The sequence below is a fragment of the Pseudozyma flocculosa genome (genome assembly GCF_000417875.1).
Source record: "Pseudozyma flocculosa PF-1 unplaced genomic scaffold scaffold00014, whole genome shotgun sequence".
In the NCBI taxonomy this organism is placed as follows: domain Eukaryota; kingdom Fungi; phylum Basidiomycota; class Ustilaginomycetes; order Ustilaginales; family Ustilaginaceae; genus Pseudozyma; species Pseudozyma flocculosa.
The window spans coordinates 502,388-519,649 of NW_006920882.1; the positions used below are offsets into that span (position 1 = coordinate 502,388).

Below are 17,262 nucleotides of genomic sequence, written 5' to 3' on the forward strand. Positions count from 1 at the left end.
GGCAGGCCTCTAGCCTACATGGACAGAGAGGCACGTACTCTTGCGGCCTGCCAGACCAACACCACCGCCGGCCGTCGACACCAACACCTGCACGCCTACGGCGGGGTTGGTCAGGCAGAGGGCTAGCCAGCTTTGGCCTGCTGTGGGCATCGCCGACCCGCCTGCCTGCCCAGCCCGCTTTATTTGTCGCTCGCTTCGACTTTTCCCCGCCTCGCAACGGCCTGCCCTGATCCCGACGCGTGTCGCGGGCCTGCTGCCAGACCACCTGTGACTGCTGTCCACGTCCCTCGCAGCCCGTCTTTGCAGCACTTCTTCTTCCAACCTCCAACCCCTTGCTTGCTTGTTGCGCCGCCACGTCCGCTTCCATCCCTGCGCACATGTCGGACCCAATACCCGCCGAGCCTCAACCAGCCCCATCCGTCGCCGCCGCCGCCTCGGCCTCGTCACGCTACGAGCTTCTCTACACGCTACGCGGCCATCAAAAGTCGATATCCTCGCTCGCCTTTTCGCCAGACGGCCTCGTCCTCGCATCGGCCTCGTCCGACGCCCTCGTCAAGCTCTGGTCGGTCGCAACGGGCGCACCGCTGGCCACCCTCAGCGCGCCCGCACAGGGCATCAACGACCTCTCGTGGTCCAGCGACAGCACCTACCTCGCCGCCGCCAGCGACGACCGCTCCGTCACCGTCTGGAACGTCGCTTCCGCAAAAGTCGCCCGCACCCTCCGCGGACACACCAGCTACGTCTTCTGCCTCGCCTACAACCACCAGAGCACCCTCATCGCAAGCGGAGGCTTCGACGAGACCGTACGCCTCTGGGACGTCGGCCGCGGCACCTGCCACCGCACCATTGCGGCCCACTCCGAGGCCGTCAGCGGCGTCGCCTTCAACCACGAGGGCACCCTTATCGTCTCGTGCAGCTACGACGGCTCCCTCCGCCTCTGGGACGTCCCCACCGGCCAGTGCCTAAAGACGCTCGAACACAAGGACAAGGCCGCCATCGCATCCGTACGCTTCTCACCAAACTCGATGCTGCTCCTCGCAGCCAGCCTCGACAGCACCGTCCGGCTCTGGGACATCCCCAACAGCAAAATCGTAAAGACCTATAACGGCCACCGAAACCTAAAGTACGCCACCAAGGCCGCCTTCACCCGACCAACTCGAAAGAGCTCCGGGGATGGCGCGCAGCAGACCACCCAAAACGCGGATGCGGCGGGGCAGGCCGCAGCGATACCTCAGATCCACATCGTCTGCGGCAGCGAGGACCACAAAGTGTACCTCTGGGACCTGCAGACCAAGACTCTCGTCCAAACGCTCGACGGCCATCGCGACTCGGTCATCGATGTCGATGTACGTCTACCGCGCCGGCGCTCTCGATCCCCTCGCCCCTCTTGCTCACCCCGTCTCGTCTCGCCTTGCCCCGCCTCGCCCGGTCAATCCCGTCTGTACATCTCGATGCTCTTCCCCGCCAGGTACACCCCTCGAGACCCGTCATCGCCTCTGCCTCGCTCGAACACGACTGCTCCATAAAGGCAAGCAATGCCCCTGTCTCCCCCAGCCCCCTCCCTCCGCCACGACTGAGCTGACGCTCCATCCCCTCCCACGCCGCGCCGTCACGCAGATCTGGACAAACGAACCATAGGTCATTCTCTGGCAACTCGAGCAACCACGTCAAGACTCCCTCTTCCACAGGGCACTCCGTCACCCTACTACACTGTATTTTTAAGCGCGTGGCACAATCGTGAACCGCCGACGTGGCGGCACGGCGGCCTCGACAGAGCCACTGGAGCCGTGCACTTGACCGGATGCCGCCAACGACCGTCGGGATCCCCTACACCCATGACCTTGCGGCAGCTACCGACCGCCGCGTGCCAAGGAAGACACGACGCCGCGCGCTTCCAGCCGCCTCCGCTCCTGTGCGCCGCAACGGCGAACCCATCCGCGCCGACCCGGCTCGGCACGCTTGCTCGCCGTCCGTTACTGCCTCTTCTTGCTGGTGTTGACGGCGCTCTGGCCCCAGACGTTGGCCTCGACGCGGCGCTTCTCCTCGCGGCTCGCGAAGAGGTTGTAGTAGGCGCTCTTGACGAGCGTCTCAAAGGGGAAAAACATTCCCACCCGCCTCTGGTAGTCGGCGTAAGCCGGGTACTTGGAAGCCGACACCGCCTCAGAGAAGCCTGTGCCACAACGTGCAATACAGTAGCCGGGGGGGCGAGAAAGAGGGGAGGAGGGCGGTCCAAGCACAGGATTAGCCAGAGTGACAAAAGGTGCATGTGGGGACGATGGCGAGGCGGGCCGACTCACGGGCCGAAGGATAGAACAGGAGATTCATGGCGAGCGGAGAAGCGATGCCGTAGGTGAGGAAGTGCTGCCACGAGGCAAGGCTGAGGTCGGTGGGCAGGAAGGTGAGCGGGACGAAAAGGTAGAGGATCCACCTGCGGGTGTCGTCACGAAACGCAAGGCAGAGGGGTCAGTCGCTCTACCCTCAGCTCGCCGCACTATGTTGCCGGTAAAGAAGGGTCCCACGGATTAGCATACTCACCAGGTGGTCTGCTCGCATCTGCATGGAGCGGTCAAGGGTCGGGACACGCGGCGACGGCGGGGAAGAGATCAGCGGGGTGCAAGGGCAGGCATCTGCGGGCCGAGGCAAGGTCCGCCTTACTCACGCAAAGTTGGGGTGCCTGCTCCAGGCCCAGAGGCCACGGGTGACAAAGCCACGGTCGGCGTCTTCAGGGAGCGAGAAGGGGGTGTGTTCGGAGCGGAGCGTAGGCTTGCGGACAGGGGCTTGGTCGGTACTGGCGGTGACCTGGGCGGCCGACGAGGTGCCCTGGATGGGCTTGACCGACTTTGAAGCCTGTACCTTTGCGACGGCGGTGGCCGAGGCGGCGAGGGGCTTTCCCTTGGGGTCGAGGCCGCGCTTGTAGTTCTGGTAGTTCCACTGCTGCTCGTCTGCGCGGTACTGGATGGCGAGGTTTGCGACAAAGAGGGCTGCGAGGACCCAGTCGCCGAGGCAGAGACGGTTGACGGGTCGCGGTACGGGTTCGGTGACGTGCTTGATTGAGGTGGTGGTGAGGAGGAGGTACTGGGGCAGCGCGGTGATGGCGAGGAGGATGTTCTGTGCGATGGCGATGAAGAAGAAGCTAAAGATTTCCCACACGGGCCTCGACATGCCGGCGCGGAGGATGGGCCAGCGGTAGTCTTCCTCGCCCGGCTTGAACATGCCGCGTCGGATGGCGTTGTAGGTGAGGCGGATGCACCAGAGGAGCGAGAGGGCCGACATGAGGGCGAGGCGGGGCTCGACCTTGTCCCAAAAACCGGGGTGCTCTACGCCGCCGAGGAGGGTGAGCTTGGCGGGCTGGTAGGTAAAGTACTTGTGGAAGGTGAAGTGGGCCGAGTAGATGAGCGGGAGGAAGGTCCACAGACCGTCGACCTGGCTCGCGTTGCCCGTGATTTTCTCCATGATCCACACGTAGGCCGATACGATGGCGCAGAAGGCCATGGCCGAGTGCATGGGATCGGCATCCTGGTAGTACTGCTGGTAAGTGCGGAGCGAGGTGAGGCTTGCGGCATCGACGCGATGAAGGAGAGTGGGGAAGAAGGCCTTGACCGAGGGGACGAGATGGGTGGCCGAGTCGAGGGCCGGATGGGGCCAGCTGATGGAGGATGGCGTCATGGCTGCGCGTCGGGAGGTGACGATGCAGCGACGAGGCGGGCAAGTAGACCAGACGGTTGGGCGGTGTAAGGGTTGTGGATGTCACCGGACGAGCGAGCCAGAGCAGGGCGAAGACGTGGTGGTCGAGAAGATCGAGAGGCGGACAGGAGGTCGAAGCCAAGGCTTCTTACATATTGCACCGCCAAAGGCAAAGTGGGACGACATCCGACCGACGCGCCCAAGCGGACTGCCACCCCCTCCACTCCCGTAACCATTTGCGTACGGGCTCGAGCCTCATAGCTGCTGCTGCATCAGCCGGCCAGGCTAGGCCCTCTCAGCCGTAGCCGCCAATGCCTTTTTACGTCAGCAGGCAGGCAGCCGTCGAGACGAGTGGCCGGAGGGGGGGGGGGGGGGGGCGCACGTGAGACCCCAACGCGTCCATCGCACGAAGAATCGGCATCGCTCCGATGAACTCCTTCTTTTGGGCCAGCGCGCGCGCCCTTGGTCGCGGACCTGAGCACGCACGGTCGGTTCGGTGTTGGTCTGCTGCTGCTGCTGCTGCTGCTGCTGCTGCTGCTGGCTGGCTGGCCCCATCTTTTTGGCCTGGCCAGGCCAGCCCAGGCGGTGCCATGACAGACTCTGCCTTTCGATCTGCTTTGACCCCCACGCATCCAACCCCGGCATCCGGCACTCGGCGCCACCATCCGACCACCATCACCACCACGCCCGCCACCCAAGCACCGCCTGCCCCGCCTCTCTCCCTCTCAGGCCTTTTCGCAATCGCATCCGGTGCTCGACGACCCAGGCTCCCTGTCTGACTCTTGACGCCGCCGCCACCGCCTGGCGCGCATCACCAAAACAGCCCAACCAAGCCAAGCGTCTCCCTCAACCCAACCCAATCGATCCCATCCCAACCCAACCGGCCCCAGCCCGACCGTCCACAGAGCTGCGCCGCCCGCACAAGCATGTCGAGCTCCTCGCTCGGCTCTCGCAGGCCTGCCTCTTCGGCTGCGTTTTCGGCCACCGCAAGGCCGAGAGCCAGGGCCGCCAGCGTTGCCCCGTCCGCCGCATCGGCCAGCTCAATGGCAGCGGCCAGGAGGCTGACCGCCGCATCGTCGTCGGCAGCCTCCTCGTCAGCCTCGCGGAATCGTCACGAGGCCGACGACGCCTCCTCCGGCCAGCAGCGTCGCAAGCCAGAGGGGCTCGAGACAAACATCCAGGTCGTCGTCCGCGTACGAGGCCGCGCCCCTCACGAGCCCAAGCCCATCAACCCTTCCATCCTGTCCACATCTGGACCAAGATGCAGCCAGATCGACGTGGCAATGGACCCCCCGCCCGTCTCGTCTTCCTCGTCGACCCAGTCCAGCCTCGTTGCGCAGGATCCCGTACGCCAGAAGACCTACCACTTCGACCAGGTCTTCGGCCCCGAAGCCGATCAGGGCATGCTCTACCAGGACGTCGTCGGTCCCATCCTCAACGAGGTCATGTCCGGCTACAACTGCACCATCTTCGCGTATGGCCAGACCGGAACCGGAAAGACGTGAGTGCGGCCCGACAGGCCCAGCGGTCGCATGCCTGCTCCCTGGTCCAATCAACTGACCGACGACGACCCCGCTCCCCTCTGCACCGCACTGTGGATGCTCGGCCGACCTGCAGCCATACCATGGAGGGCGATCTCACGTCGCAGATGGGCACGTACAGCTCCGAGGCGGGCATCATCCCACGCACCCTCTACCGCCTCTTTCACACGCTCGAGCTGTCAAAGGAAGACTACAGCGTCAAGGCGTCGTTCATCGAGCTGTACAACGAAGAGCTCCGGGACCTCCTCAGCACCGAGCCTCCTACGCCCCTGGTCCCCCAGCCCAGCAGCAACAGTGCCACGGCACACGCCCGCGACGTACAGCAGGGCGGGCTGCGGATGTTTGACGATGCCAAAGGTCGGGGCGTCGTGATCCAGGGCCTCGAAGAGGTTGCCATGACCGATGCGGAGCACGGTCTCAACCTTTTACGCCGTGGAAGCCAGAAGAGGCAGATCGCAGCCACTCGCTGCAACGAGAACTCGAGGTGAGTTTGCCTTGGCTCCCTCGATAAGCGAGCCCCGTCCATCCTTGTGCTGCCGTCGCGCAGTCGTGCTCAACTACCGCCGAACCCTGCCTCGCTCCCCTGTCCGCCCCCGTTCCACCAACCCCACCAACGACAGTCGGTCGCACAGCGTGTTCACCATGACCGTCCACATCAAAGACACCGGTTCGAAGGGCGAGGATGTCCTCAAGATTGGCAAGCTCAACCTGGTCGATCTGGCCGGGTCAGAAAACATCGGACGGTCAGGGGCTGAGAACAAGCGCGCCCGCGAGGCCGGCATGATCAACCAGAGCCTCCTCACCCTCGGCCGTGTCATCAATGCCCTCGTGGAGAAGAGCTCGCATATCCCCTACCGCGAGTCGAAGCTCACCCGCCTCCTTCAGGAATCGCTTGGCGGACGGACCAAGACCTGCATCATTGCCACCGTCTCGCAGGAGAAGACCAACATGGAGGAGACGCTCTCGACCCTCGACTATGCCCTCCGCGCCAAGTCGATCCGCAACCGCCCAGAGCTCAACACCCGGATGAATCGCTCGGCCCTGATCAAGGAGTACGTCTCGGAGATCGAGCGGCTCAAGGCCGACCTCACGGCCACTCGCGAGCAGAACGGCATCTACCTCGCTGAGGACAACTTCAAGCTGATGCAAGACGAGTCAGAGCAGCGCAAGCAGGTCGCCGACGAGCTGCGGCGGTCCGCCGAGGTGACAGAGAGCAAGCTCACCAGCCTCAAGGAGCAGTTCGAGCAGAACATGCAGCTCCTCGTCAAGCGTGAAACCGAGGTTCGCAGCGCCAAGGCCGAATGCGCTCAAAAGACGGCCGAGCTCGAAGCGATCATCTCGCAGATCGACTCGCTGGAGAAGGCGGTCGAGGAGGAAACGGCCTTGAAGCGTGCCTACCGCGAAAGCGAAGACCGGCTCAACGACGTCGCAGTGTCGCTCAAAGCGGTCGCCCAGCAGAGCACCGGCGATGTACGGCACCTCTTTGCCAAGCTCGAGCGCAAGTCAGCGGTTGAGATCAAGAATCGCTCGCTGGCGGCCGAGTGCCAGACGTCGCTATCCAGCATGATCGCAAGCCTCGAAGGCCGTATCACCGACCACCGCAACACCCAGGAGCGTTTCCTGGACGGCATGGCCTCTAGGCTCTGCGAATTCGCGCGACGCGAGGAGAAAGGGCTCGCGGCGAGCGACAACTTTATCCAGCAGAGCCTCTCGAAGCTCTCGGCCATGGCCGCCAACATGCAGGACGGTTCCAGCGACGCGCAGAAGGCGGCCGACGCTCTGGCCCAGGAGGTGGATGAAGCACGCCAGGCGCTCCAATCAACCACGCAGAGGCGCCTCGACGCCATGAAGGAGAGTTGTCGATCCCTTCTCGAAGAGCTGGTGTCGGACAACAATGCGCAGCTGTCCCTTGTGCAGGCCTCGATCAGCAGCATGGCCGAGACAGTGACTGCAACGTTGGCTCGGGCGTCCGAGCTGCTCTCGACGCAGCAGCAAGAGATTGCCGCGGCCAAGCAGGCGGCCAAGGACACTGCCGAGGAAGAGATGGCCGAGCTCCGATCGCAAAACGAACGCCTAAAGAGCCTTGTCGAAGCCGAGCAGACCAAGGGCGATGCGATGCGACAGGAGCTGACGAGCGACATCGCCAACCTCCTCGTCAAGTTCACCGAGGCAAGGGACCGCAGCCTCACCGATTCGGTGTCGCACATCAGCTCCGACCTGCAACGCACCCAAGCGAGCGCGGCAGCACACGCGGCACAACACCAGTCCAGGCTTGAAAGCCTCGGACAGGGTGTGGCGGAGATCAACGAAGAGGTGCTGGGCGGCGACCAGCTCGTCCGAGACAAGGCCGAGGAGGGTCGTCTTGCGGTGAAGCAGGCGTCCACAGCGATCACCAGCGGAGCGGAACGCTACGCAGCCGAAACCGCCGAGCAGATCGACGCGGAGCTGGAAGGGGTTACCGCGGCCTGCACGCAGCTTGGCAGTCTGATGGACCGAGGTGGGTGTCCTAGTCCGAAGCACAGCAGGTGTTCCCTTGCCTGCCGTATGCTGACCAGTTGTTTCCTCGTGCTTCGTCTGGCCCTCCGTACCATCTGTGCCGACAGCTCGCCAGGAGGTCGCCTACGGCGCCAAGCGTAGCAGCAAGAAGATCAAGCTGCTAACGGGCGAGGTGACCGAAGCTTTCGACGCTGTGCGAAAGGATGTTCGCTCCACGGCCGACCACATTGCCTCGACCCACCAAGTCGCGGTCAAGTCGGTGAGTCTGACTCTTCTGTTCTGTCCGCGGGCGCTACGCGCGGACCCATGACCTCGACCGACCCGCAACTGACACCACGCATCCTTCCTCATCACGCAGGTTGAAGAACAGCGCACTGCCTCCTTCGCCTTTCTGGGCGGAGCCGCCAGCCACTTGTCAAGCATGCGAGCCGAGTCGCGCCTCTACCTCACCAAGCGTTTCCAAGAGGACATTCCGACAGGGGAGACGCCCAAGAAGCGTCAGTGGTCGTTTCCGCAAAAGTGGGACCTAGTCCCCTCGAGGCGGGACGAGGCCATCAAAACTGGCCGCCTCTTGAACCCCAACGGCGAGCTCAGCATGCAGGAGGAGGCCGAGGTGCCAGGTGACGAGGCCGAGGTCGAGAGGGAGGTGACGTTGGATGCGGCCTCAATCAACGCGGCGCTGAACCCGACCGAAGGACCTTCACGCTCGGCATCGCGCGCATCCACTGCCGTGTCGAGCATTTCGGCCAGCTCTGATGAGATCTCCGCTCCCCCTGCGGATGGCATCGACGTCTCCACCGCCGCCGCCGCCGCCGCCCACGACGACGACGATGATGCCGACGCTGACGAGAGTGACGCCGGCGACAGCAGCAACAAGGCGACGGCAAGGACCTCGAGACGTACGAGGCCCCTCCAGGAGCTGCCCTATGGCCGCAACGCAATCCTGACGCCATCAGCGAGCAGCGAAATGCTCGACGCCGGAAAGGCGCTCAAGGTCGAAGAGGTCATCACTAATGCCAAGGCAAACCAACCCTTGCCTTCGACGCGGACGCGGCCAAAGCGCGCCGCGGCACTGCAGACGCCCGCGACGTCGAGCAAGCGCACGCGGCACTGAGCTTGTCCTCCGCTGCACCTTCCCCTCAATCCCCTCGAGCGCCGCCCATGTCGGCTTGTACCTCTTCCGGTCATAGTGGCCTCTCTTCGGCGTGGACTCTGATTGTTGCGCGCGGCGACCGATTCGCAATTGCCCAGCACCTCTCAGTCCCCGCGGGGTCCCACCTCCCTCGACCTATTGCCATTGGATCCGGTCTCGGTAGACGCTCGGAATTCCTCCTCAGCCCCCGTCGCTTTGCTGCCTGTACTTCTGATATACCCCGCGCCGGATCTCGCCCTCAAAGATCGCCGGTCTGCCCTTGAACGGAGCCAGTATGGCTCTGTGTGATTGTTCCACGCTGCCAAGCAAAGGATTGGCTCGCATGCGAACCTGTGACGATGTGGTGACGAAGTGCTGCTATCAGACTGTGAGCAGTTGTCACTGCGGGAACTTTGACCCGGTGATCATCTCGTAGGCGTCGCGGTATTTTTGCTCGGTGGCCTTGACGACGTCGTCGGGCAGAGTGACGGGTACGCCCTGGTCTGCGGCCTTGTCAAGCCCGTTGGATCTGAGCCAGTCTCGCACGTACTGCTTGTCGAAGCTGCCCTGTGACCGGCCTGGCTGGTAGTCGGCGGCGGACCAGAACCTCGAGCTGTCCGGGGTGAGCACCTCGTCGACGAGGATCATGTGCTGCTCGGACGACGCAGGTGTCGACGTGGACGATGCAGGGACCAGTCCGAATTCGAACTTGGTGTCGGCCAGGATGATGCCACGAGAGCGAGCGTGCGAGGCGGCCTTGGAATAGAGGGCCACGGCCGCCGACGACATCTCTTTCGCGCGCTTCTCGCCGATGATGTCGTTGACTGAGGTGCGGGCAGGCGGGAACGGGTGCCAGAACAACGGCGTTAGAGTGTATCGGCTGACGGCGCGATCCAGACGACATGTCGACGGTAATCTCACCTCTGTCGGGGTGGATGTTCTCGTCGTGAGCGCCCTGCTCGGCCTTTGTGCTTGGCGTGAAGATGGGTCCGCCGGGGATCTCTTGGCTCTCGACGAGACCTTCGGGCAGCTTGATGCCGTGTACGGTGCCGGACTTTTTGTACTCTGCCCATCCGGAGCCGGTAATGTAGCCGCGCACGATGGCCTCTACGGGGAGGACCTCTGCTCTCCGCACGAGCATCGATCGGCCCTCGACTTGATCGCGCACCGGCTCGAGTTGGTCGCGCAGCTCTCTGGGAAAGTCGGCATAGTCTGTGGCGATGATGTGGGCTTCAATGATCGAAGGGCTGAGGAGGCCGAACCAGAAGGTCGACAAGGCATGGAGGAGCTTGCCCTTGTTAGGGATGCCCTGAAGGGGAGAAGGCGACGTTGGCAGACGACGGGCGAGGGCGCCGGCAGCAAGTCGATGTCAGCGAGCTGCAGCCGCACTGGCACCGCAGAGGGCAGAGAAGGGCTCACATTCTGCAGGATGATGTCGAAGGCCGAGATGCGGTCGGTAGCCACAAAGAGGATGGCGCCAGCGTGGGGTCCGCGGTCGAGGCCGGCATCGTACACGTCGCGGACCTTGCCCTTTGCGATGAGCTTGAGGGGCAGGTTGGTGGTGGTGAGGGCGGCGTTGGACATGTTGGAAGCTGCTGTTTGTAGGTTGGGCTAGTGCGGCAAGACGTTATGACGGCGCGAAGAAGCAGGATGAATCTGGGACCAGGCGGGCTAAGGCTGTGGTTGTCGTGGTGGTTGGTGGCTTCCAAAGGAGCTTTCGGGCCACAGGGCGGCGGGCCCAACGCCCAAGAAGTGGAGCAGACGCACGCTCAACCTTTTGCCCAGCCTCGACGGCCTACCGACGAGTCACCGGCCCCATCGGCTGAGACACTCGAATCGGGCCAATGCCTTTTTCGCCAATCGGGTGAGCTCCAATCGGCACGACCGGCTGTCCGTCGACCAAACCATCGATCTGGAGTCCTCGCCCAGTTCCACCTGCGTCCAGAGAGTACCTAGTCTCGAGTGTAAGAGTCTTTGATAAGAAAGACCCGGTCGATAACGTCCATGACCCAAAGCGGGGCGCGATGCTCCCTTGGAGCTCGACGGCAACAAGCACCGGCGCAGCTCTGCCGCGGGTGGTGCGGTGCGCCTGTCACGGCCTGGCCTGGCCTGGCCTGGCCTACCCTGGCTGGCCGAGCCGACGCGCTTGGACCAAAAAACACGCCGGCGCCCGCGCTGCCTGCCCGGCCTGGCCACTGGCCCTACCTGGCCTGGCCAGACCAACACGGCGACACGGTGTTGGTTACAGGCGCCTGGAGGCCTCTGGCAGACATGCACTAGCTTGCACCCTTTTCGGCTGCAGCTCGATACTTTGGCCAGAAAGACGGAGCACGTCTCCACCCTTTTCTCCAGTCGTCGACCATCTCGACTCCCGGCCCCCAATCCACCGACCCCATCTCCCACACACCGTCCCGACGGCGACCCCCAAACGTGCCCGCCTTCTCACAAAGAGCCTTCTCTTTTTCGCCAACGCTCTCCTGATCGGTCCCATATCACACTCGTCCAGTAGGCGACGCTGATCCGGGCCTCTTCCCTTTGCAGGTCTCGCCTCAGGCATACATCGGCAGGCGCCGGTTTTGAAGCGCCCCCGACGGCAACAGCATCGACCTTACCCAGACCGTTGAGGTCAATCGCCCCTCGCGCGTCGCAACGTCGAGCTCCGCCACCATGCCGCCAAAGTCGCCCCAGCTCGACGACGCCGTCGAAGCGACTCCACGCGCTCGCATGACCAGGTCCGCCCTGTCCCGAGGCAGCCTCGCCAGCGCAGCCACCTCGAGCAATCGCCCTTCCTCCGTCGTCGTCGACCTGACCGGTCACCCAGTCGCGGTGCCTCACAGCGCCGGCACCCCCTCTCGCCCCAACAATGAGTCCCTCCGCACCGGCAGAGACAGCTCCCGTAGTCAGTCGTCCTCCAACATCACCGTCGAGGTACCCGTCCCGCGTTCGAAAATCGGGCGCCCGCCCTCGAAGCTCGCATCGTCCCAGTCCATGTCCAAGCTGCGCAAGAGGACGGACGAGACGCCCGCGAGTGCCGCCTCTACTGCCCGCGCTCGCACACAATCTAGCATATCCCATCTTCGCACCCCTTCGTCCGCTACCCACAGCGTCCGGTCTAGCCTCGCATCGACGAACAACGAGGACACGAGTGGCTACGCAGACTGCGAGCCAATCAAGGTGAGCGCCGCATCAAGAGCCCGACTCCTACCTGCACTGCGTCCTGCCCGTCTCGACTGACACGGAAGGTCGCTTTCTGAATACACTCTGTCCATCCGTCAAAGACTTATCTGCGCATCAGGCCGCCGCAGGAGAATGCCAAACGGGAGCAAGCTAGCCCGTACATTGAGGTCGTCAGCGACACAGAAGTCCTCATGCATCCCCCAAAGGAGGTGAGCTCCGATTTCCGCCGCGGATTTGCGCGCACCGCGCCCTTCCCGGACTCCTCTTGACAGCATCCTTTCTTCAATGTCGCGTGTTCAAACGGGGTCCTCCTCAAACAACACCGCAGGCCGACTTGACCAACGCCCGGACCGCAGCCCGAGCTCGCACGCACAGCACCGCGTCTGCGACCAAGTACATCTTCTCAAAGGTGTTTCCTCCTGACACGGCATCTCCAAAAGGCCCCGACGCGCAGCGAGACTCCGGGCAAGCCGCTTTTTTCCGCGACACGACGCTGCCCATGGTCGAAGACCTTCTCAACGGACAAAGCGGCTTGATCTTCACCTACGGCGTGACCAATAGCGGCAAAAGCTACACTGTCATGGGCAGTGGAGGGCCGGGCGAGGCTGGCATCCTACCTCGTACGCTCGACGTCATCTTCAACAGCATCAAGGGGTTGGAGAGCAAGACGGATGTAGGTCGTCGCCTCTCGCTACGCTTGGACAAGACGTAGACGTTCGCAGCCCTTTTGACCTCATCCTGCCCGCGTCTCCCTCCTGCTCGCCACGTCATACCACAGATCCGTCCGATCGGCCTTTCGGGTATCGAGCGTGTCGACGCGTCAAAAGGCGCAGCGACGCACCCGGCCTCGGTTGGGATCGATCCCTTCTTGGTGCCTGGCCTCACGAAAAAGCTTTTCGACAGGGCAACATCACGCTCGCTCAAGGTTCTCAAGGCGCACGACCACGACAGCACCAAGCTGCCTGTGGACCGCAACCAACGCTACAGCGTTTGGGTCAGCTACGTCGAGGTTTACAACGAGAAACTGTTCGATCTGCTCGATGGACCGCCGAGGAGCAACGCTGGATCCAGCAGCGGCCTGGCGCGATCCGAAAGCACGCGCGGATCAAACTGGAGCATTGCCACGACAGCCGCTGGAAGCAGCGACGCTGCTGGCAATTACACGCTGAAGCGCAGGGCCCTGTCGCTCAAGGGTGATTCCAACGTTCCGGGCAAGTACGTCGCAGGACTAAGGGAGGTCAAAGTCAACAGCGCGACTGAGGCGCGAGATTTCCTGGTCCGGGGACAGGAGAACCGCGCTGTGTTTGGGACGAACGCGAACCGTGTCAGCTCGCGGAGCCATGGCATCTTCACAATCAAGCTGATCCGTGAGCACGGCGGCGTGCAATATCTGCAAAACGAAGGCGACGGCGATCTCAGCTCGGGCTCTTACAACGTCGCCAGGCTCAGCATCGTCGACCTTGCCGGCAGCGAGAGGCTTGCCAACACCGGCTTGACATCGGGCGATCGGCTCAAGGAGGCCGGCAACATCAACAAGAGCCTCATGGTTCTCGGGCAGTGCTTCGAGATACTGAGGCAGAATCAGAGCAGAGCCTCGTTCGCGCAAGACGCCGTCGAAGGGCCGATGTTTCTGTCGACAAGCCAGCCTCGCCTTCCGACGGCAGCCAGCAGCACACCACCAAAGAAGAGGCAAAGCCTCGTGCCCTTCCGCCATTCTAAACTCACCGAGCTCTTTCAGAACTTCCTTGCCGGAGAGGGTAAGACCGTGATGATTGTCAACGCCAACCCGTACGACACCGGTTTCGACGAGAACTCGCACGTCATGAAGTTTAGCGCCGTGGCGAAAGAGGTCGGCACGACCCGCGCCGAGCCTGCAAAAGCCAAAGCGATGCCCCGGAAAGCCATGGAGGTCGAGGTGCCTCCGCCAAAGCCCGTCAAGCGCGGTCCTGGTCGTCCTCGAAAAGGGGCACCTCGCGACAGCCAGCGCGATACTCACGCCTCGGAACTGAGCGAAGTTCGAGACATCACAATTGTCGAAGGTGGGCCCGCCGATTTGATCCGATCTACGATTGCAGCTCGACGCCATCTGACGCCCCAAGCCCTTCTTACTCCTTCGCCCAACGGTTCATTCGTAGTTGACGAGTCCGACGACGAGGACGAGAGCGATCCGTTCGTCGACATGCTCGTCGAGAAGCACGAGGAGTTGCGCCAAAAGGTGAGGAGGAGGCCGCATGTCCCTTCGTGACAGTGCGACTCGGATTCTCACTGCAATCCATCTTTCCTGGACTCGTACCACCGCAGCTCTACGCATCTGAATTGCGTTGCGCCCTCATCGAAAAGGAGATTCGTGAGGAAATGGCCGACGAGATGGAGCAGCGGCTACTGGAAATGCAGTCGAGGTACAATCAGAGGCTTGCCGAGGACGTAAGTTGGAACAGATGACATAACTCCTTGGGCTTGACGCCGGAAGCACGGCTAACCAGCGCTCCTACTTTGCCCTCCTCTTGCAGGCTGAGCAAAACGAGCAGTTCGTCAACCGAAAGATCGACCTGCTGGTGCGATCGAGCATGGCCCAAGAGAAGCAGGTCGGCGCCAGCAAGCCCGACAGCGACGACTCTGAGCTCAGTGAGCTATCCAGCAGTGGGGGCAGCGACCTTGACGATGACGAGCAGGGTACAAGCAGGGCCAATGGCCGCCAAGGCAGTAGCGAAAGCGACAGTGGCGAAGACGAGGATCAGAGCGTGATCGTCCGGCAGAGCCAGGCGCTGGACGGAAACGGCGAGAGCGAGAGCGACGACGATGGCGTCGAAGCGGAAGCCAACAGCGACGAGAGCGACCAAGATGACGATGAGGAAGACGAGGATGAGGTGGAAAACGAGCTCGAGCTCGCGGCTACCCGTGGCAACAAGAAGCAACCACGTCCGGTGTCGGATTCGGACTCTTCCTTTGCGAGTGAAGCATCCAGCGACGAGGCGCAACATCGGCCAAGCAAGAGGAGAACATCCAACCCCACGACAAAGACCAAGACCAAGGCTCGCAGCAGTCGAACCAGTACCAACACCGGCCGGAGCGGCCGCGGAGCCCTGACCCGGACGCCCCTGTGGGAACGCAACCAAGACGCCTCGACCATTGCTCTCAGCGACATGAGTGATGCCAGCATGATCGCCGAGGATTGCGTGACACCCAAGCCCAAGAGGTAAGTGCCCGCAGCGCCGTTCGTGATCAAGCGCGGACCTTGTAAGCTGAATCGCAATTGCCGCTGCGTCCGTGACATGACTCTCTTACAGGAAGCTTCGCAAGAAGGCAGCAGTGCAGGAGGACGACATGGTGGACCAGATTGGCGATTCCAGCGTTGTCGAGATTGCTCATCCCACCGGCCTTACGACGCTTCTGAAGTCTCGCCGATCCGTACGTTAGAACTCCTGCAATGGGCCCGTCATACGGCCGCCCATCCCATCGCCGAAGCCAGTGTCAGACGTGTCGAATTAGCGAGCTCTGAAAAGGTCAAGAAAAGAGTTTGCGACACACACATTCATAGCTAGCAGCAGGGCCAACCTACGATCTGCCAGATCGTAGGTAGGCGTAGCCAGTCTACGATTTTCATATCGTAGGAGATCCTTCTACACAAACGATTTATGAATCCAGACAAGTTGTGCGGATTTCAGATTGTTCCCTGGCTACAATATCCAGATTGTAGCTACCTAAGACTTTCAGACTTAGCCAGGGAACAATCAGAATGCAAGTCATTTGTCACCCAGACATGTAGGTGAGTTGTGACCAGCTGGGCTCAAGCGCGTGATGCCAGAGCTTGTAACTGACCATGCTCTCCATTTGCTGCACCTTTGTCCACCTCTGCTTCCGTTCCTGCTTGCTCCTTACCACCTTGCCCCATCGCCCTGGGCTTCTTAACAATTGTTGTCTGCCACCGCCGCTGCCGCTGCCACCACCCTCACATGGGCTTTCCCCCTGCTGCCACACGTGCCCTGCTGTGACATAGGTGCAACTTGACAGGTGTACCATAGTGCAATTCATAGCTAGCAGCAGGGCCTACCTACGATTTTTCAGATCATAGGTAGGCGTAGCCAATATACAATTTTCAGATCGTAGGTAGGCCTTCTACACAAACAATTTCTGGATGCAGACAGGCCGTGCCGATTTTTAGATTGTATACTGTTAGGCCCTTGGGGTGCTGGTAACCGTGGGACGGCCGTGGGCAGTTGAAGCTTGCGCAGAGAGGTCAAGGGTGTTCCCGCGGGGCGTAGGAGAGGTTATCGATGCTGTAATGTTCTCTAACTAGGAGAGGATATAGTACATTCGATGGGGGACCCCCACGGGGCCCACCTGTCTTGTCCTTCTTCTTATACGGCCCCCATGGGCTGGCCTGGGGCTGGTGGCCGGCTGTGGCACTGGCCGACCTCGGATCCGCCTTCCGCGGCCCCGTGGCACCTCCCTGCCCACGGTCGTAACATATACTAGCTACAATTTTCAGATCGTAGTTAGACCGGTCTACCTACGTTTTTCAGATTGTAGCTCAGATACAACAGAAATGCAGGCTACAATCAATTCAACCCCATACTAGCTTTAGTTGCAAGATTAGTATCTATGCTACTAAAACTACGATACTGCTGCCAGGGCAAACAAATGACTGCAGAGCGCAGAAGGAAATGGAGGTGGAGAGAGTAGGCAGAAAGAGGAAATGAGGCAGATACCGAGGCCATTGTCAGCATCGTCAACTGGCGGCAGCACCTGCGCCAGCAAGGAGGCACTCACAGTGAGGGCAGGCTGGGGTCGGCGTTGATCGGTGGTGGCAGCAGCATGTTCATGCAGGGCATGGCGCGGTGCGGAGAGAGCAGTCACAGACCTGAGGAAGGGGGCTACAGGGAAGGAGCAGACTCATAGCTAGCGTCAAAGGACAGGTGGTTTTTGGCCGTACGCCAGCCTACGGCCTGAAATCGGGAGATCGGGGGACATCTACGCTAAAATTGACCGTAGGCAGCCCTGCGGCCAAAATCGGCGATCTCCTACGATAATTTTGGGCCGTAGGGCTGCCTGCGGCCGTTTTTTGAGGGGCATCTGCGGCAATTTTGGCCGTAGGGCCACCCACGGCCATTTTCTGAGGGGCAGCCACGGCATTCCCAGCCGTAGGGTCTCGCACGGCCTGGGCCAACCACCCTACCCTGCGCAGAAAATGGCCCTTCCTGCTTACATCAGCTCAGGAGGCCCTGCGCGCGC

The 17,262-nt window shown here is 62.0% G+C and overlaps 5 protein-coding genes across 5 annotated transcripts; 3 read left to right on the forward strand and 2 right to left on the reverse strand.

Annotated features, from left to right (window-relative positions):
* Positions 1-377: 377 nt before the first annotated feature.
* Positions 378-1,526, forward strand: PFL1_04425 (uncharacterized protein; the record flags this gene model as incomplete). Its single annotated transcript, XM_007881950.1, has 1 exon — positions 378-1,526. The coding sequence occupies one exon, from the start codon at positions 378-380 to the stop codon at positions 1,524-1,526; it is 1,149 nt and encodes a 382-aa protein (XP_007880141.1).
* A 447-nt stretch (positions 1,527-1,973) lies between these two features.
* On the reverse strand, positions 1,974-3,666 carry PFL1_04426 (uncharacterized protein; the record flags this gene model as incomplete). The annotated part of the gene is made up of 4 exons (XM_007881951.1): positions 1,974-2,170; positions 2,298-2,428; positions 2,536-2,553; positions 2,660-3,666. 4 exons carry the CDS (start codon positions 3,664-3,666, stop codon positions 1,974-1,976), a joined length of 1,353 nt encoding a protein of 450 aa, XP_007880142.1.
* Positions 3,667-4,610: 944 nt separating this feature from the next.
* Positions 4,611-8,835, forward strand: PFL1_04427 (uncharacterized protein; the record flags this gene model as incomplete). Its single annotated transcript, XM_007881952.1, has 5 exons — positions 4,611-5,185; positions 5,302-5,709; positions 5,846-7,722; positions 7,829-7,980; positions 8,080-8,835. 5 exons carry the CDS (start codon positions 4,611-4,613, stop codon positions 8,833-8,835), a joined length of 3,768 nt encoding a protein of 1,255 aa, XP_007880143.1.
* Positions 8,836-9,252: 417 nt separating this feature from the next.
* Positions 9,253-10,437, reverse strand: PFL1_04428 (uncharacterized protein; the record flags this gene model as incomplete). Its single annotated transcript, XM_007881953.1, has 3 exons — positions 9,253-9,677; positions 9,775-10,162; positions 10,273-10,437. 3 exons carry the CDS (start codon positions 10,435-10,437, stop codon positions 9,253-9,255), a joined length of 978 nt encoding a protein of 325 aa, XP_007880144.1.
* Positions 10,438-11,520: 1,083 nt separating this feature from the next.
* PFL1_04429 (uncharacterized protein) lies at positions 11,521-15,447 on the forward strand (the record flags this gene model as incomplete). Its single annotated transcript, XM_007881954.1, has 8 exons — positions 11,521-12,027; positions 12,132-12,239; positions 12,359-12,703; positions 12,809-14,069; positions 14,166-14,245; positions 14,332-14,454; positions 14,541-15,226; positions 15,318-15,447. The coding sequence occupies 8 exons, from the start codon at positions 11,521-11,523 to the stop codon at positions 15,445-15,447; spliced, it is 3,240 nt and encodes a 1,079-aa protein (XP_007880145.1).
* Positions 15,448-17,262: the final 1,815 nt, after the last annotated feature.